Source organism: Lepidothrix coronata, unplaced genomic scaffold (assembly GCF_001604755.1).
Source record: "Lepidothrix coronata isolate B3197 unplaced genomic scaffold, Lepidothrix_coronata-1.0 Scaffold156, whole genome shotgun sequence".
In the NCBI taxonomy this organism is placed as follows: Eukaryota; Metazoa; Chordata; class Aves; order Passeriformes; family Pipridae; genus Lepidothrix; species Lepidothrix coronata.
Genome location: NW_016690336.1, coordinates 723,488 through 745,863, shown reverse-complemented (window position 1 = coordinate 745,863; position 22,376 = coordinate 723,488). Strand labels below are relative to the sequence as shown.

General features: G+C 42.3%; 1 protein-coding gene across 1 annotated transcript in view; it reads right to left on the bottom strand.

Annotated features, from left to right (window-relative positions):
* Positions 1-22,376, bottom strand: part of CUNH20orf194 (chromosome unknown C20orf194 homolog) — a 732,083-nt gene that overhangs the window by 1,329 nt on the left and 708,378 nt on the right. Inside the window, exons 21-35 of the mRNA XM_017828987.1 lie at positions 21,223-21,369; positions 17,689-17,777; positions 17,348-17,446; positions 16,985-17,102; positions 15,945-16,033; positions 14,582-14,740; positions 12,454-12,579; positions 10,435-10,472; positions 5,684-5,819; positions 5,246-5,332; positions 3,685-3,791; positions 2,896-2,970; positions 2,547-2,749; positions 949-1,014; positions 528-621 (exon numbers count right to left, since the gene is read on the bottom strand). Coding sequence (XP_017684476.1) covers positions 528-621; positions 949-1,014; positions 2,547-2,749; positions 2,896-2,970; positions 3,685-3,791; positions 5,246-5,332; positions 5,684-5,819; positions 10,435-10,472; positions 12,454-12,579; positions 14,582-14,740; positions 15,945-16,033; positions 16,985-17,102; positions 17,348-17,446; positions 17,689-17,777; positions 21,223-21,369 — 1,633 coding nt within the window. The remainder of the gene's footprint in view (positions 1-527; positions 622-948; positions 1,015-2,546; positions 2,750-2,895; positions 2,971-3,684; positions 3,792-5,245; positions 5,333-5,683; positions 5,820-10,434; positions 10,473-12,453; positions 12,580-14,581; positions 14,741-15,944; positions 16,034-16,984; positions 17,103-17,347; positions 17,447-17,688; positions 17,778-21,222; positions 21,370-22,376) is intronic.

Below are 22,376 nucleotides of genomic sequence, written 5' to 3'. Positions count from 1 at the left end.
GACAAAAGCGATGGGCAGTGAAGAAAATGAGAGAATAACAGAATCATTAAGGTTGGAAAAGCCCTCTAAGATCAAGTCCAACCATCAACCCAGCACTGCCAAGGCCACCACTGACCCACGTCCCCAAGTGGAGAACAAGAACAGGAATACACTGGAACACTGGCAAGAAATGCCAGAGTAATAATATTAAAGACAAAAATACGATTGTTTTCAGTGGAGTGTGTGCACAGACAAAATTCCATTCTTTTGAAAGCTTTATCAATCATGCCCAGGCACTTAGGGATATTACAGCCCAATTTGGGTTGAAAAATATTCCTCTGACAAGCTGTGGCCCATAAATTATTCCCTGAGTGAGCTCATGAGCACTTTGGGGATTGTTTCGTTGGTTCTATTCTGCTTCTTAGATCTTATCTCTGAAAAATTCAACCCTGAGCTTTAAGTGGCAAGGAGCTGGCTCTTTCCCACGTGTGCTTTGACACTGCACAACTCAAAACCTTCCCCCAAACCCCCCGTTTTTGAAAGGATACAGGGATGAAAATCCATTTTGTCACCAAAGAAGTTCACAAATTGAGTCCCGTTGTAAAAATAACCAGCTGGGAGCGGATCCAAGTGACGTTTCACCTGCATTTAGGGAATAAATACCACAAATGAAACACTTCAAACTGGGAATTGGGCAGACACAGGCCTTAAAAGATTTGATTAGGTAAAATTAAAATGGAAAGACTGTTACAGATGGCCAAGATTTTACAGCTCCTCCTGCTTTCCAGAGGAACTGGAAGCTCTGAGATTTATATCTCCAATCCAGTTGTGTTCCAAGGATCTCCAAAGACAGTAAGTGCTGTAATAATTCAGTGCTCAGCACACTTGTGGCAGGTGCTCTGTCATCCAGATGGATATTTAAGGAAATCGGCCAAAAAAAGGGGCTTGTAAGGAACTGCTTCTACTCACGTGAATGTTCTTTATTTCCTGAAGGGTCAGCATTCCTCTGGTTTTCAGGGCTTTCCTCTGAGGTTTCTGTAGGAAGAATTAGACAGTTGCACAACTACTGAGTGACAATGTGACAGCACAGTTTAGTTAGTTTTAAAAAAAAAAAAAAAATCCACAAAAAACCACCCCCAAAACCAACCCAAAATAGATCAAACATTAATTTCTAAAATTATAGTGAGGTGCTCACAACAATGTTGTGAAAGCAAAAGTAAAAATTCACTGATTTTACAAAAAGCACTTAGAAAAGAAAAATTCTGCATATATTTTAAACAATGTAATTTAAATGCAGCTTTAGTGTAAGAAATGAAGGAAGCTGGCACAGGGACAGAAGAACAACTTCATTTTGAGCCTGAGAAGTTCTGCAATTCCTTTCTTTCATGCAGCAAAGTGGTAACTCTCAGAACTACCTAAAACCCTAAATTAGCCAGGACTGGGGAGATTGTAAAGACTATTTATTGTCTTGAACTGCTCAAAGAGGAAACACTTCACACTTGAGATAAGCATTTAAGTCCCAAGTTTTCCTAAAGTTAAGAGTGTTAAAGTTAAGAGTGGGAGAGCAATTCTTTCCATGTGCTCCCCCTGTGAGAAGGGCAGAGCATGAGACAATCCCAAAAAAATCCATGACTTCCCTGAAGGGACACAACCTGCCAGAACTGAGGTGAGAACCTGAGGATCCTTAAAAACTGCTCCAACAGTTTGCAGGAAACATTTTCCCTTCCTATGCAAATTTTTAGAAATAATATACAAATCCTAAGGCAAAAAGAAGTAATCATGAGTATTTTAAATTAATAAATTTTCCAAAATTTCCACTGGCACGGGTTGCCCAGAGAAGCTGTGGCTGCCTCATCCCTGGAAGTGTCCAAGGCCAGGTTGGATGGGGTTTGGAGCAACCTGGGCTGGTGGAAGGTGTGGGGGTTGGAATGAGCTGGTCTTTAAGGTCCCTTCCAACCCAACCATCCTGTAATTCTGTGAATTTAAGATTCTATCAATCACTGTGTGCAAACTGTGCCTTCTGGGCTCCTGCCAAGGTGCACGTTCCCTGTTCCCTCCCCCAGCTCCTACTGCAGTGGCACAGCAGCCATGCAGAAACCCAGGGAGCCTTCCAGAGCTGCACACTTGGCTAATTGAGGGTGACAAAGTGAGCAGAACCCTCCATTCCAGTGGATTACTTCCAAGGAGGTTTCATTTAGTGAATCAAAACAAATGTTCTGCTTTGCAGCGTTCAGGTACTTGAAGGAGATTTATTTCACCCCACACTCGAGCTCTTGGCAATCACAGCTCAGCTACATCATCCTGTGTTTGTCCTGGACAGAATCCACATTGCTCCAGCATTCAGGAGCACATCAATCCAGGAATGAGCTGCAGCAAGCCCTAAAACAATACAGCAATTACAGAAACTGGTAGTCCCCCTTTGTGAAATACATTTGCACCCTAGAATGGCAACGCCTTGGTAGAATTAAAAAGAGATTAAAAATACAAATGTTTCGTGGAGACACTCGGATTTCTTTCGTTGTGAAGAAATGCCAAAGGCTGAAGCAAAAGGAAACCTGCCCACAAACCTGTTTTGCAGTTTCTCTGAGCCAATCTTTGATATCCTCTTCCTTCAGGGAGCAGCCAATGAACACAAGGAAGTATTCCTGTTGACTGCTGCAGTCTCTGGGATCATTTCTGGAGTCAGGAGGAGTTGGCCCCTCCTGGACAGGCAGCAGGCTCAGGGAATTGGACGAGGTGTTGTGACAGACCTCGATCACTTTGTCAGAGTCTAACAAGGAGAAGGCAGAAGGAAGAAATGCCCTGGTAACTGCTGATCTCATTTAACATCAACAGTCACAGTACAGCACAGAAATAAGTTCTTAAATGCATATACTGAGATCCCAAACCAACCCTTCAGTAGTGATTTGCTCCTACCTGAAAACTTCACTTTGCCCATGATGTGATAAATGTTCCCAGAAAAAGGGCTTGGCTTGAGCAACGACTTAATGGCTGTTTGAAACAGAAGAAAAATACATTATCTCACTTATTTTTCCTTCTCCTTGGTGCAGCTTCTGCTCAGACCTCAGCTACTGATCCCTAATCCACACCCCAGTGCTTCCAAGGGAAAAGCTGCTGTGTCCCTTGAGTTCCACCATATAACATTTCTCTGTGTTCTCATTTCTCTGCTCTGGGGTTTGGGAAATATCACGTATTTGGCACAAGGAAGTGCTTTCAGTGTGTGTGGGAAGTAAAATGGTCCTCCTTAAACTGCTTGGCCGAGGAAAGGCATGATTATATATCTACCCTATCTGCCTAAAACAGAGCTCAGCCTAATTTCCAGTAGCTACAAAGAATTATTTGGCAGAAAAAGCAGAAGCCGATGGTCACTTACAAACTGTATTTCAACACCACCACATAAAATTAAACATAAAAAATAAATGGCAAATAAAAAAAAAATTTAAAAAAAGCACAACTGTCTCAGTCCTAAAAACCAAGAACTAAATTAGATTTTTATCTGAACGAAATCATGTGTCAGTTTTCCCGAGCAGACACCGAGGAACAGAATTTACTGCACTTTTTTTAGGAAGGAAAGCTGAATTCTCAATTAAAGGTTGACTTGGGCAGTAAGTAAATAACTGTGTTAACGTCAGTGCCTTCCTTCCCCTCTGCTCCTCGGGATTTCAAGGCTGGATTTCAGTCAAGTGGGGCAAAGTTCAGCTCTACCTTTGCATTTGGTCACGAATCGGGTCTTCTCCAGGGGGCGGCTGAACCACACGCAGATCTGCACCATGGGGGGGAACACGGGCCCAGCCCCGTATTTGCCTTCGTACCTGGGGCAGAAACAAACCCAGAAACAAAGAAAACACCTGAGCTGGTGCCTTTCACCCTCCAAACTGCTTCAAAGGAACATCTGTTCCCTCCCACCCAGGGAGGAAAGCGCCGAGCTTTCTTCTCCAAGATGTTCGTGAAAATGTGGCGTCAACAGGGTCAGGGTGCTCAAAGTGCTCAGGGCTCCTTTTCATGGAGGAGCCAAGGAATGGTTTGGGTTGGAAGGGACCTTAAAGATCATTTCCAAGCCAGTGCCATGGGCAGGGACACCTTCCACTAGCCCAGGTTGCTCCAACCTGGCCTGGGACACTTCCAGGGATCCAGGGGCAGCCACAGCTTCTCTGAGCAACCCGTGCCAGGGCCTCCCCACCCTCCCTGCCAGGAATTCCTTCCCAATATCCCATCTAAACCTCCTCTTTTACTTTAAAACCCTTCTCCCTTGCCCTACCACCATCTACCCATGTAAAAAGTCACTCTTCCTCTCCTTCATGAGCCCAGTTGAAGTACTGGAAGGTTGCAAAAAGATCTCCCTGGATATTTTGATGCTCTTCCTGCTGCCTTTTCCTTTTCCTAACACACTACCCACATAATTCTTTCATACTGTCATCAAACAGATCAACAGCTGCCCAAAAGTTTTAAATAGAATCAGATTCTATGATTCCATGAAATACTTTCTTTGCCTGCTTTCTCTCCCTCTCCCTTTGGCTCCACACAATCCACCAGCAGCTCCAACATCTCCCAAGCTTTGTGCCAGTCTTCTCCAGGAGCCTCCAATTTACAACCAGATTTATGAATCAAAAGACACACACACAAATCCAGGCCTGGCAAGGTATGAGCAATAAATCACGTTTCCAGCACAGCCACCACTGGAGCCAGGAGTTATGAGGGCTGACAGGTTTATATTCCTGCCAAAAAAGGTGCAGCACAGATAACTGCAACAAGATGTGTAAAGAGCCCTGATCCATGAAAAATCTCCTCGGAGTTCAATGGCAATCTTGGTGCCACGTGGTTCTGTGCCCTCAGCCTGTGCCAAGGCTGTCACTGAGGTCCTGGCTTTTATGAATAATTGTTCTGTTAATGGCTCCACTGACAGAGCGGGTTCATTCCAGAAAGGCTGAAGAGCTGTCAGGGTGAAATTACTCCAGTCATTACTGACCTCACCCATCCCAAGCCTTCCCAGCTTATTCCCAGAGGGTTCTTTCCCATTCTTCTGGAAAGCAACAGTAATCTTGCCCTTGATTTAAATGGTGTCCAGAAAGGAGCCTTTTCCCCCATAAAAGGGTGGCAATCGTGTACCCGCTAAGAAAACTCATCAGCTGCCTTAAAAATGATTTACAAAGCTGCTGCCTGTTCCAAGTGAGTGAAAAAAAATAAGTATAAATGAAGGCAGTGAAACATTTGAATCTTCAAGTTAATTGGAAAAATAGTTTTCATGCTTCTCAGTCTAGATACTTGCCAGCCAGGGTACATTAAATATCGAGCTCTCATCATCTGAGGACTTGAAAAACTGCTTTCTGAGAGAATTAATTCAATATCCTCGTTCCTGTAAGGAGATAAAGATGAAGATTTTTAATTTTATAAGTTCCATAAAATAGCCACTACCTACTTACATAAAACATAATGTGTTAGTGACACCAAAATTAAGAGTATTTTTCCTCTAGTGTGGCAGTTGCAGTAACATAAATCACACTCTGCAAACAAACCCCACTTCCTAATCCCTGTATTTATATGGCCAGAAATGTAAAGGGAAAACCCCTTTTGGATGAGAAGCAATTAAGAAAAATCTGCATTTCCTTCCTATAAATCACCAGAATAAAACAGGAGAACACGAGTTTTTAAGTGCTCGTGTCCCATCTGCCAAAAGTGATAAATTTTGGACAGGGATCACTGGTACCTTGTTACAATTCCATTCTCTGCCAGGATGAAGGAAACAGCAGGATTTGCTGCTCGGATCAGGCCCTGCAGCTGCACAAGGAGGGGATGTCTCTGCTCTGTAGCATGACTTGTGAAAACCACATTACTCACTAGTCCTGGGGAAGGAAATCAGAGCATAATTTACATGTAAGCAGCGATAAAGAAATGATTAAGTGATACATCAGCCATTCTTCTCTTATTTCCCTTCCCTCTCACTGCCTCCAGTTATTAAAGAGCAAAAAAAAGAACAACAAGAACAAAAAACCAAGCAAAGTACCTTTCATCTAACAGAGGCAATTCAGACTCAATCAAAAGACTCAATTAATTAAAATAACAAATTCATACAAGAATCAATTTGAGCAGGACTGTGTTAACAGAAACCACGAACATGTAAAGCCTCTTGGTGAATTCAACGTGCAGTAAAGAGGCTAAACAGCTAAAAAGCAGTATTTTGGACTCTGACAGCTGCCACTTTTAAAAACAAGAGAAGGGTTTGGGGTTATTTCTTGTCTTTCAAGAAAGACCCCGAAATGGTGTTCAGACAACACGTGTGAACCCACGAGGCATCAACAAGATAACAGAGAAAAAAATCCAATTAATTTCAGTGTTACAGGATCCCTGCTTCCCAATTATACATGAGTGGAGCTTCAGCCCAGTTCCCCCACAGACACTGCAGTGCCAACACTTTGGGACTCCCCAGGATGTCAAGATGGTCCAGAATGTGTAAGGAAAGGAGAGGAAACGTAAAGGAAACGGCCTCAAGTTGTGCCAGGGGAGGTTTGGATTAGACATTAGGAAACATTTCTTCATGGAAAGGGTTGTCAAGCACTGGAATTGGTTGCTGAGGGCAGCAGTGGAATCACCATCCCTGGAAGTGCTAAAAAAACTGTGGATGTGGCACTGAAGGACATGGGTTAGTGGTGACCGTGCCTGATGGTTGGACCTGATGATCTCAGAGGGCTTTTCCAACCTAAATGATCCTCTGATTTTAGGGTGACTGTTATTTCTTTGCTCAAGGTGTGCAGCTCAGTTGAGACACTTTGCTGTAAGGCAGAACAGAAACTCTCCAGCATCCAGGAACAGCTGAAGCAGGATTTAATTCCCCTGCCCCCATCACCATTTAAAGAAGATGTAATGGAGTTCACCCCATCATCTGCTGCCTGCAGCTATTCCTGGCCTTCACAGAAGCCCTGCAGAGGCTTCTTCACACAGAAATTCCTGCACCAAGTACTTCTGGGGCACTTATATTGCACCATATGCTCCCCATCACTGCTCCTTCCATCACTGACCCTTTCAAACTCAAATTTTCATAACGCCTCAAACAAATTTCCATCATTGTATTTCTCCTTTTTTTAAACCCCCACAGAGGTCTCCACTCCAACTTCACGAACATCCATGTCCTCTCCAATATCCAGTTGCTTTTGAAGGAGGAAGAACAGCAAGTATGATTCAAAATTTAAGTTATGTGCAGGCTTGAAATGATATCAAGTTCGGGGATATTAATCATGCAATTAAAATGAAAAGTATGAATAAGCTGAAGTATGAATAAGATAAAGTATGAATCAGCTCATAATCCCATCCTGGAAGCATCCAAGACCAGTTGGACAGGGCTTGGAGCAATCTGGCATAGTGGAAGGTGTCCCTGCCCATGGCAGGGGGTGGAATGGGATGGTCTTTGAGGTCCCTTCCAACCCAAACCATTCCTATTTAAAGTGTCACTGCCATCCCTGTTTCTAAGAGATGCATTTTGGAGACCACCCAGTTTTGTTTGATTCTTTATACACTGATCTAAAGAAAAAATTCCTTGCAGCCTGGGGAATAGCATGTTCAATAGGAGCAGGAAAGAAAACAGGAGGGATGGATTAAAAATACATATGCTTTAGGAAAATAATGGAGCCTCTCTGCTCCCAAATGTACAATGGGCATATTTAACAATGGTGATGTCTTAATTTGTGTTGTATATGAAACTGTTTTACAAGAGATGCCAAAGTGCCCTTGGATTGGGAAGGTGTCACGTTACAGCTTCTGTGCAGGAAAGGAAAGAATTAAATAAGAGCAGAAAGGAGAGATAAAAGGGAATTACAGCACAGAGATGATGGCAGGATTTTTTTGGAAAAGGTGAACCAAATGTGCACAGCAAAACTGCTCCTGTTGGTCACTCTGTTGGAGGCTTTGTCAGTCTGCCCCCATCCTCATCTGTCTCTGCTGCTCTTGGGGCTTTCCAAACAGGAATGTAACTCATGGAAAATGATGTCACATCAATAATGTGCACAGGGACCCCTTTGTTATAGAGAAAGCAACAGCAGAAGAGACCTGGAAAGCAGCAGCACAAGGGAAACCCCACCCACCCCCAAATTTTCCAAGATACTTATGTGGACAAGGTAGGTATCCCAAAGGTCTGACTCATTCCTACTTGCCTATGCCCACACTTGGTTTTCTTTACACCTACAAGTTTCTGTTTTCAGATTTGTTCAATGCCCAACACTGCCTTGGCCCAACTGGTGGCACAGGAACACAAACAACAATACTGGGGTGCACAACACCCCAAGAATTTCCCCAGAGGGTGGTTGGCACTGCCCAGGCTCCCCAGGGCAGTGGGCACGGCCCCAAGGCTGCCAGAGCTCCAGGAGGGTTTGGACAACCCTCTCAGGGACAGGGAGGGATTGTTGGGGTGTCCTGGGCAGGGTCAGGAGTTGGACTGGATGGTCCTGGTGGGTCCCTTCCAACTCAGACTCATGGAATATCCTATGGAAAAGCAGGATCAGTATCTCTCAAAGTGAATGCCTCAGTAAATCTCACTATTGCTGCACCAGAATTAAATTCTCAATTATGTGCCATCACAATGAATTCTCTCTGTTGAGAGATATCTCAGATCACCCAGAGAAGCTGTGGCTGCCCCTGGATCCCTGGAAGTGTCCAAGGCCAGGTTGGACAGGGCTTGGAGCAACCTGGGCTAGTGGAAGGTGTCCCTGCCCAGGGCAGGGGGCTGGAACTCTGTGATCCTTAAGGTTCCTTCCAGCCCAAACCATTCCACGGTTCTATAAATTACACAGAACTAAATTCCCTGCACCACACATGACACAGTTCTGCATTGGCCTGGAAAGCTGGAGTGTCCCCCATCTCAGTTCCAAGCACACTTCTCCCCCTAAAACTTCCTGCATAAAAAATTACCCCTATTTATGGGAAACGATTTCTTCACACGCAGGGCCCTCCAGTGTCACATTCTGTACCTGAAAACTACAGGACAAAACTTTCCAGTGTGCACAAATAATGCCCTGCCAGTAGAATATTCCTCTAACCTCCAGCATTTGTAATTTTTTTTTCCAGCATTTTGACTGTAGGAAAACTAGCTGTGCCTGTCCTGAGCATTTTCTAGTTCCTCCTTCAACAAGGACAAACTGTCCCTCAATTAGGTCTGTACAAATCACTTTAAAAAAAAAATAAAAAGATAGCTTTATTATTTTCATTTATTCTATTATTTTTATTTTTCTTTTTTATTCTGTCACACTACAAAAAGGCATGCTTGCACTTTTAACTTCTCTGTAGTTACTGATAATTCTTTCTATTCTTCATATTCTCCTTCCCTCTGCAAATCTGGTTATAATCAGGACAGTTTTCCCCAATTTGCAGCACCAACATTTTCCTCCAAATAAAAATAAAATAATGATCTATATACAGCATCTATATACTTTCCAGCTGCAGTACAACAGTGACTTAAAAACACATATATACATACATATGTATATATGTATATATATACACATATACATATATATGTATATGTGTGTGTATACACACATGTGTACATATGTATGTATGTGTACATGTATGTGTAAATATATATTATATATAATATATTATATATACTTATATATAATATATAATATATATGTGTGTAAATATATATATTATATATTATACATATATAATATATATAATATATATAATATATATAATATAATAATATAATATATATAATATAATATATACTATATGTGTGTAAATATATATATTATATATATTATATATAAATATATATAATATATTATATATACTATATATTTACACATACATGTACACATACATGTTAATATACATATACATATATATGTATATATACATTTACATATATACACACATATATATGGACAGCTAAATCTAAACTTAAAAGCAGAGTTTCTTCTTCAGAAAATACAGCAAAATATGTAAACCTCTGCATATATTTGAGTTACCTGTGGGCTTTTTTTTTTAATTACTTTTAATAAATAATGTCATTTTGCTTCTATATTGTTACTGGCTTGATCTCTCTCACCAGTCCAGTGGTGATATCTCATATTTTCATCCTGAAAATAAGTGTTCTATGCTGAGAGGGAGAGAGAGCTGGTACCTTGAAAAGAAATGTTCTGTCCTGTCTTAATGTTGTGCATCAGCTGCACAAAAGAACAACTGTCAAATCTGCTTCTGCTCTTGACACTTCAACTTATTCCACAGAAGCAGGAATTCATGGAATGGTTTGGGTGGGAAGGGACCATGCTCCAGAATCTCCCACCTTCTCCAGGTGCCTGTGATGTTTGATAGTTTAGGCAGAGATTGTCTGTTCTCCAAGAGTTTATCATGATCCTTTGGCTATGTGAATTTATAGCATAAATATATAATATAACTGTATTCATTTGGCCACATGGCTCAGCTGCTTGTTCTGCAGAGCACCAAGTCAGGAAAAGTGACACCTACCTTGGGAACACTGGTCCAAGAACTTGGGAAAAAGAAGCCTAAAAAACCAAAAAGTTTGTATATCAAGGATGGATATTGTTATTTAAGCAAAACATGTACATTTGTTTGGACACTGACAGCTACAATCTCACTAACCAAACCATTTTCATGCTTCCTTTCCTCACTCCACACAACTGGAACATCCCCACAGGTTGTGTCTCTCAGGGCTTCTTCCCCAAGAACTGGTTTTGTAGCTGGTTTTAGTTCTCCAATGGATTTAAGAGGTAATTTCCACCACACAAGCCATTATGTATTCCAGAGAGTCAGAAAGGCTTCAACGTCACCAGAATTCCTATTTAAACAACAGGAATTTTTTTATGCTTGTCTTAAAAAATTTTACCTTCCAAGCATGGTGGGAAGTCTTCATGGGAAGATTGTAATAATGATGCCAATTTCTGGTGCTGTGTCAGACAAGTGACAATTATTTTTATCATTATTTTTATAATTTAAAAGCTTTAGGATGCCCACAAAGCTCTGGAGAGAGTATTTTACCTGTCCCACTTCAACTCCCTCTCCCCCCTGCTCTGGTTTGCTATTCAAAGATAGTTTTAGGGAAAACTTTGAAGGGAAAAGCTCCATCCCAGGCTCATGGAAGAGCTGGATCTCTACAGGAATGAACTTTGAGGCAGGAAAGGGGTTTGATTTTCTCGACTGCAAAAGTCTCAAGCCAAACATTGAACCCACTCTTGTGCATTCCCACAGGGAAATCACCAAAGCTGCCCAACTGCAAGAGCTGCCATTGGCACTACTTGGTAAATTCTGATCAGAACAAACTTCAAAGCAAGACATAAACGACCCACAGCACAGGCTGAGCCTCTTCCTTCAACTGCTCCTGCACTGGAGGAGACAAAACTCTGCTGGTTAAAGCACTGCAGGCTGGGCTGCTCTAAATGCTACTCAGGACCAGGGCTAGTGACACGTTAGTGAGTTAAAACCAAAAAGAAATGGAACTTGTCTTTCCTCAAGTTATGGAAAGCACAAGTTTAGGCAGCACTCCAGCACCAAACCCCCAGGAGTTTACGTGAGTTTTTATTATTTCTTGACAACCTTTGTCACGGAGACAAGAAGAAGCAGCAAGATAAGGTCTATTTATTGACTACTGCAAAGCACAAGCAGCACAGTGGTTAGTGGTGAAGAACAGCCAGGAAATCTCAGGAATGCACTTTTATAAAACTGCTCGGGCAGTTCAGCTCTAAGCTGTGGTGCACAGAGTTGGCTCACAAACAGAAGCAACGCTAACAACTCCGAACACTCTAACTGCTTCCACTTACTTTGATCAACTCAGCTGCAAGGCATAATTAAAAAAGGGGAGGGTTACAATTTCACAGAGAAATCTAAGAGATGATTCCCACGTTTGCTGAAGTCTGGAGCACACACATCTACCACGGAACAGCAACCAAGGCACGCTGCCTTCAAATGTCACCGACTTGGCTCGGCGAGCGTTTCCTCCCCACCCTGGCTCTGCAGTGACCCAGGATATCGGGTTTTAACACTTGCAGTGCTTTGGCTTCACTGCTTTGTCATTCCCTTCCACTGAATTTGGGATTGCTTCCCTTCAGTTCCACGTTTAAAGGCTGCAAAGTCTTTCCTTTAACGGCCCAAAGCAGTGACAGAATCAATAACCCAAACCCAGACGAACGTCTCGATTTTCAGTCCAAATTCCAAAAAGGGTTGTAAGAAATAAAATGATTTAGAGGGACAGGGGGCTGTCCACATTATACAAAGTCCTTACCTAGACTTATGTATTTAAGCAGATTCAGTTTGTTCTTCCAGAAGCTAAACTTCCATTAATATAATATATAATTCTATACCCTGTGGAAACCAAGTGCCATCCTGATAAATCAAAGAGCACTTCCAAGTTTTATGAGATTTAAGACACTTCACTGGCATTTAACCATCGTATATCCCTAATTATTATAAAAGTGATCTTATAAATGCACATATCTGCTTTTAAACTCATAAATATATTTTAAAGCATACCTGTGCTCCATGTAGCAGCTCAGGGGCTCCACACAGGTGTTCACTGCCCCAATGAGGAAGGAAGATTTCACATCCGGGTCAGGGTGAGTCTGCAGAGCTTGTACAACATCAATAACGTCAGTGTATCTGGAAGAGAAGAGAATGAAATGTGGCTTTAGAGAAACAGAAGGGCACATTCCACCATTTAGGAAGAAATCCCTCACTAGCAAGAAGGTTGGATTCCTAAAAAAGGTCCATTGAACAGTGAGAAAGCAGCTCAAAACTTGGCACATCCAATTTAAGCCAATCCAGACAAATCGAGCTGATTGAGAGTCACCTTAAAAATAATTACTGACAACACAGAGAGAAAAGCAGGATAAAAAGTCCAGCTTTCAGGAAGCACAAAAAGCATAATATAACAAAAATAAGTTACACCTAATGCCAAGCATATTAAACACAAGTCAAATTAAAAAAAAAAAAAGGAAATAAAAAAGCAACACCCTCTCACTTATCAGCATCCCAATTTAAATATTCTTCTGTAATTAATGTATCTATTAATTTTAATATAATCAATGAGTTTATTTCTTATTCACTGCTCCAGACACTGCTGGGTCCTACTTCTGTGTGATCACAAAGTTTAAGTGAACCTGAGTTTTAATTCCAGGTGTTTATTTCTCAGCCAGTCACAACCTTCTCTCAAAACTGTGCTGTCAGGTAGCAAGTTAATGGATTATTTAGAGAATTCCAGCTACTCAAGAGCTGTCTGTACCAATATCCAACTATCCAGAAAGGATGGAAAACTGCCAATTAGCTGTTCCTGAAGCCACTGCTGCTACAGAATACCAGTTATTTTGCACATTGCTGGACTTTACACCACTCCTGCTAACTCTGAGTAAAAAAAAAAAAATGTAAATGTGGCCCTAAATGGAAAAAAAATGATGATTTTTAGCACTATCAGAATGGTTTATAATGAAGAAAACGCTGAGCTCCATGTAGTGAAAGGGATGAACACTTTGAATCCTGGGAAGCAAAACCATTCCAGTCAGGTCAGGGTGTGTTGGTTAGTTTGTGTCACCTTACAATGACTCAGAAACAGGGGGGAAACTTGCTGCAGGTGATCCTGGTCCTCAAATGCTACCCTGGAGATGGAAATGTCAAACAGAGGTGGCTCAGAGTCTTCACCTTTATTCCACAAGAAAACTGGCATTTCTCAGAAACATGTTAATCAGTGTTACTCCAATATCACCTCTTTCATCAGGCAAAGAGTTCTGACAGCCCTGCTCTGTGCTGGCAGCTCCAGAGGGCACAGCCATGGAATCATAGGAGGGTGTGGGTTGGAAGGGACCTTAAAGATCATCCAGTCCCACCCCCTGCCATGGGAAGGGACACCTTCCACTAGCCCAGATTGCTCTAACCTAGCCTAGGACACTTCCAGGGATCCAGGGGCAGCCACAGCTTCTCTGCCCAACCTGGGCCAGGGCCTCCCCACCCTCACTGTAAAAACCTTCTCCCTTATGTCCAGTCTAAATTGAGCCTCTTTCAGTTTAAAACCAACACCCCTTGTCCTGTCCCTCCATGTCTTGTCCCCAGTCCCTCTCCAGCTCTCCTGGAGCCCCTTCAGGCCCTGCCAGGGGCTCTCAGCTCTCCCTGGAGCCTTCTCTTCTCCAGGGGAACCCCCCCAGCTCTCCCAGCCTGGCTCCAGAGCAGAGGGGCTCCAGCCCTGGCAGCAGCTCCGGGGCCTCCTCTGGACTCTCTCCAGCAGCTCCACGTCCCTGTGCTGTTGTTCCCAGGGCTGGAGCAGCTCTGCAGGGGGGTCTCAGCTGAGACAGGGGCAGAGGGGCAGAATTCCCCCCTGCCCTCTGCCCACGCTGGGGGATCAGCCCAGGGCATGGGGCGGTCTGGGCTGTGAGTGCCCATTGCTTCCATATGACTGAAGGAATCCCATGGACATTCCTTCTAAAGGAGCAACAACCAATAAAATCAAGAGGTGCAGAAAAGCTGAGTTTAGTACACACATAAAACAGAATTCCCAGAGTGCCACACTGGAGCTGAGAATTTTAAAGGGAAAATTTAAAAATGCCTGGGAAATAGGAAAGGAATAGAAAAATCTCTTATTCTCTGCAACATTCCCACAGTTTCAAACACTCACCCCTGCAGGACCACCAGGAGCCTCTTGTTCTTTTTGGAGAACATGGACTGACGGCCCCCGAGGTTCTGCTGAGCCTCCAGGACCCCGGACAGGTACCTCTGGAAGTGGGTGGCACTGAAACATTCTGGACTATCCATGGTTTGCCTGTAAACAATCCACCTAAACAACAGGAAACAAGGAGAGGGGTTCACGTTCTGTGACATAACATTTCTGTTCTCTTTTTATTTTGAACCAACAGACTGAGAATAAATTTTGACAACCCCGAGATTCCACATCTCTCACCATCTCATCATCAGCTCATTCCACTTGACCACGTGGGAAAGGGGGATTGACTTGGCTTTCTGTCCTTTCCAGCACAGGCACATTCTTTACATTAGTGCCATGAGGTTTTTTTTTTTGTTTGGTTGTTTTTTTAATAAAACAATGTCGAACGGCTTTTTTTCCAAGCTGTGCATCACAGCAGTAACTGTGATCACCGTCAGTGCTGCAGTAAACATTAAAAATGATACAAATCCAATTCAAAAGACTCCGGGCATGAAAATATTTCACTGCAAAAATGGAAAACAGCGCTGACATTTGCAGGAAACGTGAGGAAAAGTATTCTTACACAACCTTCAAAAGTCACCTTGCCCTATAAGAGAACCAAAAAACTCCCCTGAATCAACTTGATAATATCAGGACGCTGAGTTAAAAGTGAAAAACATGCAGAACATGACTAAGATGAAATGCTGAGGTGTTTGGCTGCAAGATTCAAAAGGATAACAACTGTTTCTTTTGATTTTCCAGAAGAAATATCAACACACAAGAATGAAAAAATTCCTCCCGTACATTTATCTTATTGCCACACAATAATGTCCTGAACGCACCTCCTGCTCCTGCAGAATAGAAATCAGGTCACATTAAAAACAAGGAGTGCCAGGAGAGTCTTTTCCCCCAAAAAAAGGAAGCTCTTCACTCATTTCCTTCAGTTTGTGGCACCTTCTATCCTTGCTTAAGGCAGGATTCATTTGGCCCTTCTGAGATTACTCCTCAGTGGTATTCCAGGTACACGTGAGATCTGCAGGGATTCCTGTGGTTTTCCTAACATGGAACAGCAACAAAGAAACCTCCTGGGCCATTTTTTCTGTCTGAATATCTAAAATTTAAGGGCAAATCTACCTGGAAACACAGTTAGGTGAGATACCTGAAGTCAGAAAAGTGAAGTAACAGACCCTACGGGACCTCAAAAATGTTTACTGACTTTATTCTTAGAACACTTCTCTTCACAAATCAGAAACGAGGTTTAAAAATAACAATTAAACATCGATAATTTAATCAGGTCAGGTTGTTTCTTGGTGGTTAATATAACCAGGACTGCACAAACCTTCCATACTCCTTGGTAAAGGTGACGAGGAAAGCACAGAGATCACTGGAACTACATCCTGGGAGCCCAGTGAGGATGGTGATGATCACCTGGAAAACAGGGAACAGGGAAGAAGGGGACAACCCCAACATCAGCAATGAGCTACAACAATTAAACACCCCCAAGGCTGCTATTTTGATAAAATCTTAACTCAAAACACAAAATGAAGTGACAGTAACCACAGAAACACCGGAAAAGACACCAAATAGTTTGTTTTCATGATGAAAAGGGAACATTCAAACACGTTTTTCTTTCTTTTTTAAACACACACAGTTAAACCAACCTTAAAATCAGATTTAAAATCATTCCCAAGTGTTTATGAATTAAGTGTCAGTGGGGTCTCTGAAGCAGATCCCAGGAAATGAGTGCCACCACACTGCAATATTCCAAGGGAATTATATTCCTGCTGCTCTGACTTGGTTGCTTTCAGCAGGTTTCAAATGCTGGGAAGTGACAAGGAAATATTTTCTCTGAAAATGCTATTTAAAGCAGGCCTTAAGTTGACCAATTGTTACTGCCCCTATAGAGAAAGGAGTGTTCTACAGATAATATCAGCAAATGTTAAATATCATGTGCTCCCTCCATGCTATTTAAAGGACTTTTATGTTCCAGAGAACAATTCAGTTAAATTATGCAGCAATTCATAAAAACAAGCTGCTGCTTTAGGGCCAAGTCTCTCTGGACAGAAGAGAAAACTTGAAGATTTACACCTCATTTTCTGCCTCTGTTTCACCAGGCTGAAAAGCCATTTGTACTTCCAAAAGACTGTTTAAGTGGGGAAAAAAAACTAAATACGTAACCAGGAAAATTATTCATATTCTAAGAATCCAGTTCAGTGGGAGCTGGTGGTGCTGGAGGAGGAGGCAGAGCATGGCTGGACATCCAGCAGTGCTTTTATTACCCTAATGGCAACATTTATTAAATATTCTACACTAGGAATTACTGTTGAGTTCGTACTGAATCATTATTATTATTATTATTATTATTATTATTGTCCTCACCTTCTCACTCTCTGCTTTGCTCTCAGGAGTGGTTTCTGACTGTTGCAACAAAACAGGGAGATGTGCCCTCACCACTGGCTTGTTGCTGACGCTGCTGATGGTGAAATGCCTCACAAACCTTGCGAAAATAAAAGGTTTTATTTTCTTTACAACCACGAGCAAAAGATTTCATTCGTAAAAATAGCCGGGAAATCGCTGAAATAAGATTATCCAAAGGTCAAACTAGAGAGGGAAGAATTCCTCTCACAACAGAACGATTTAAGAATGATTTAATAAGCAATTTTTAGATGACCACACGTACCAAAATAATTTGATATCGTTTCTGACAAAACTCAGCCCCTGAACACAAAAATAGCTTCTCACCTCTCCAGTTCTGGAAGGGCAGAGGATAATTTCAGCTCCCTGCATCTTTCCCCAGAAGGAAAAGACAAGGCATTAAAGAGCTTCTGAACACTGGAATGCCTAAAAGAAGTAAATTAATTAATTAATTAATTAATTAGTTAAAGGAGAAACCTATAAACATTGATGTTCTTTAAACCACGTGGCTACATATTAAATAGTACAAAAAAAAATAAAGTGAGTGTTGCACTAAGAAGGCAACGATTCTTTTTTTTTTAATTTTTATCCAAATCAATGAGTAACAGCATTTTTCTGACTGTAGCACACAGTTCATGTGGAATTGCACTGCACTGGCATCAACTTACATTCTCTTCTGTTCCACAGACAGGAATTCTTCCTGGACAACCCTTAAAGATAATCCTGAGCTTGTCTGGTTTTGCCACGAGGAGAAAACCTGGAGCAAAGCAGAGTTGGGCATGAGCATCGTTATTGTCCCAAGTTTGCTTTCCATTTGTTCAGGGATTGATTGTCCATTTGTTCAGCCATTTTCACTGGTCATCAAATATTACACAAGACTGGGTTTGCTGCAAGAATTGCCCAGAGAAGCTGTGGCTGTCCCTGGATCCCTGGAAGTGTCCAAGGCCAGGCTGGATGGGGCTTGGAGCAACCTGGGCTAGTGGAAGGTGTCCCTGCCCTTGGCAGGGGCTGGAATGAGATGATCTTTAAGGCCCATTCCAACCCAAACCATTCCATGAATTCAAATGATGGCAAAAGTCTCCACAGATCAGGTTTTGTGACCTCTGTGGCTGGGCTGGAACTGCTTTAAGAAGTAACTTCACTGAAACACTTTAGTTTTCCCTGATAAAAACGTAGGTGTTTATAACCCAAGTGCTGAACAGCAGGAATTGAATTAATTCAAGCCTCTTTTAAGTCCTATTATCATTTTCATGAGGTAGGACTGCAAGAAACATTTCTAGACACTGAAGAAAAACTCTGCTCCTTCCCAAAAGCAAAGGGAGCCCTTCATTCCTCCAGGGAGTGATGTTTTGGCTCCCATCCCATTGCTCCAGCCAAGGCACATTAATCTGACTGGCACTGTGAACCTAGAAATCAGATTCAGATGAATCACACAGTCAGGGCTCGGTATTTCCCTTCTTTTCCTGAGGAAAAGGCAACAGCCATTGTCATTTCTCACAATAACTTTCTGCGAGACAAAACAACTTGGAGGGGAGACAACTGCTTCCCATTAACAAATCAGCATCCCAAACACCAGGGTAGGAGATAAAAAACCAGCAGAATAAAAGATCTTTCTGATCTTAACAAAGGCAATATTGCCTGGGCAGAAAAGATCCAGGCAACCAAAAAAAAAAAAAAACAACCAGCCACTTCAAAAGATGTAGGAGAGACTAAAGGAAATGCCTCCAAGGGATGGGAAGAAGGGAAAATTGTATTTTGGAGGAGGAAAAGGGCTGGGGATGAAGTGAAAACACAGAGCTGCTATGGCTTTAGAGAAGGTGGAGAAAACAAGGGAAATCAACACATCCCAAAGCCTGAACAAATCTTCCTCCCTTACCCATGAGAGGGAGGATGTGAAAGGTTTTGTCCCATTTTCACAGGATTTGTAAAACCAGATTTCAGCTCTGTGTGCTCAAAATCCTGCCACCACCTCAGTTTTTAACAAACCCAGGTCTGCAGGAACAGGTAACTGCCATTCCCTCTTTCCAGGAAGCTTGGAATAATCCAAGCACAGGTCCAGTAAGTGAGGTATGATGATTTAGAAGAGTAAAACCAGCACCTCCATCTTAGTGAATCCTTGTGAGACTTCAAGGGCACGTGGATTCATAGAAAGAATTTTGGTGCAAATCAATAAACACCTGAAGGTAAAACCTGACAAACCACAATAACGAGTTTCCAAGGCTCAAACAGTCGGGGGCACTCCACCTGATGGAGAGTTTTTATTCAGGAGGGAACATCTTTAAGACAAAAGGATTTGTTTTATTGACTTGAATTTTAGCAAAGCGACTTGGTGTGGGGCCAGATGAGAAACTTCCAACTGCAGAAACTGAACCCCTGTGTGGCAAAAAGTGAATTCAAAGGAGGACAGGGATAAGTAGCTCTGAGAAAAAGCAGCAGAGGCTGGGCAAGTCCAGCAGCAGAGTTGTTCAGGGAATGCCCTGGGATATATCCTTTGCAATGAATTTGGGAGGCTGAAGTGAACTGACAGCATTTTGGGGAGCTAAGCTGGGAGATTGCCTCATAGAAAAGTAAATTTAAGAATGCTAGAAACATTCTGGGAGGAAATGGAAGGAAAAATAAGAGGAAGGTAAGCATGAAAGGAAGAAATGTTTCTAAAATCAGCTGGAACATCAACGGGCAAGAGAGGAAGGACCTGAAGGTCTGTGAATCTGTGAATCCAAGGCAGCAGTGAAAAGTAAAGGCAAACCAAGGGGATCTCAGAACATTTTCAGAGCAGGGAATTGTTAATGCCTCTGTACAGGAAACAAACCCCCTCATCTATGATTCTATGATCTCAGACACTGCACACAGTTCGGATGTCTACAGCCAAAAAAAAAAAAAGATCAAAAGAAAAGCACTACAACATTCAGAAGAAAAGAGAACTTTTTATAGGCACAGATTACAAAGGATCTGGTTTTATTTTATTAGGCCAAATAAGGCAGAAAGAATAGGTCTGAAATTTCTGGATATCTCAAGGGTGTGTGCTGGGAGAGGAGAGAAAAATAAAACAGATATAAAAGTAGAACTCATAAAATAGGCTGAAAATCCCAAACCAAACAAACAGATTCCCAGCCATTCACAGAGTGGAACAGTGGGAAGAATTTAAACACTTAAGATAAAAGGAGGGGACATTTTATGGTGCCATTAATACTTCCAGTGGGGACTACTCACTGAGCTAGGTGGTCTTTCCCAGTCCAGTGTGATGATCACATCCTAAAAAGCCCTTGTGAAGTCCTAAAATCTCCAGGCTCGTTTCCTCAAAAGCACCATTGTTCCCAAGCTGGGTTTATTAAAAGCCTCTGCAGCACTCTGGAGGAAGGCAATCCATTTAGGGCATAACACAATGCCATATGGGAGACTTAAAGCCCTCCACAGAACTTCCCTAAGAACCGGGATCCCAATGTGTCTGACCACAAAAAAAACCCCACACAATGGAACCTCTGCCAGCCCATGGAACTGCTGCAGCCAAGGACACACATGGAAATGCAGCTCCCAGGAAAGGAGCTCTCGGAGCAGGCAAAGGGAAGCACATGGGGAGCATTAAACTGCACAAACACCACCCACCCTAGAAATCCAGACAGAAATTCAGGCTTCTCACACATGCAAGGTCCTGAGAACAGGAGCAGTAACACTCCTGGCATGGTCTAGTCCTTGATAAGCTTGAGTTTGCGAGGCAGATGCCACAGGTCACACAAAGAATCAGAGTTCCCAGTTGGAAGAGAGACCCTGGAGATCCCAGAGCAGCAGATTTTACATTGATTCTACGTTGAAAAGGTTTTGTTTGTGAAGACTGATGAAAGAATTTTAACTCTTCCTGTATTTACTCATCAGGCAACAAGCTTTAGGGGCTCAATTTATGTGAGACATAAAGCCCTTCTCTCCAAACTTAGTTAATACAGGCACCAAACTCACCCTTGTGTCTCATCTTAAACATGGTAATTATGGGGTTCCCCATAATTTATATATTATTTTATATATCATTATGATTGCATTTGGCTTCATTTTACCCCCTGGAGCCTCTTTATCATAAATATTCTGAGGTGGTTTTTTTTCTTTAAAAGCTAAAAAAATTTCATCCCGTTGAATTTCAAACTTCCAGAAATATAAGACTGACAAGACAAGAACTTAAGGAAAGCTTACCAATCTTTTTTTTTTTCCTTTACCTGTGAGTAAAAAGCTTTGTAAATCTTTCTTTTGGGGAAAAGTGCAATCATCAGGAAGTTGTTCTGGGTATGGAATTCAACTGGGAGGTGAGGAAGCAGGGAACTTTTGAAGTCTATGAAGAGAGCGGCAACAACACTGTTCGAATCCTAGAAATGGGGGAAACAGGACAAGTTATCATTAACAGTTCTTGAAAGTGAAAAAAAGGCTTCATGCATCAAACAGCAGAGATGAGAAAAAAACTGTTACAGGCACCCCCAGGCACAAAGAGCTGGGCATTCCCGAGTTTCCATGGCACAGGGATGGAGCACAAGGTTCAACTGAAGCCACTTACAGCCCTCCTGAATTCCTACTCTGCAGCTCCTGGAGATATCAGAAGCTTAAAACAAAGGATTTGAGATGCTTCTAAACACCTAAGTTTTGTCTTGTCCTGAAAAGAAAAGCTTGCCTTTTAATATCTACTCTTTTCCCCCTCAAAAAAAAAATAGACCTTTCTTCTGTTCATGCTTCCCAACAAACTCTTCTTCATCCACACCCACACGCCTCTGACACAGACACCACATGGAGAATGAATGAAATGTCACCTAAAATGACTTAAATGCTTCAAAATAACTAAAAAGATTGGAAGTTTGGTGCAATTGCAAACTTTCTGCACCATGCTCTTCAGCTTCTGACCTGACAGGGGCTGTTCTGGCACAAGACACAACTCTCAGGCCTGTCATTCAAAGTGCAGCTCACTTGCATGCTGGAAGTGCCCCTTTTCTCTCAGATTCTTCACTGAGCACAAGTTCTACTAAATTTCTTGCTTTTTTTATCTGAATTGTCTTCACCAACAGGACCCTGAAACCCATAAGCTGTGTCTCCCTCAGAAGCACTGAACTCAGGTTGTCTGATTTTTGTTCTATAAAACACTGAGCCTTGGTCTTTTGGGGGTTGTTTTTTTTGTTTGTTTTTCCCAGATTAGATGCCCCATCCCTGGAAGTGTCCAAGGCCAGGTTGGAGAGGGCTTGGAGCAACCTGGGCTAGTGGAAGGTGTCCCTGCCCATGGCAGGGGGTTGGAACTGGATGAGCTTTAAGGTCCCTTCCAACCCAAACCATTGTATGATTCTCATTTTAGGGCTGCCCTGATGGCAGCCAGTGAACAATGTGATGTGGA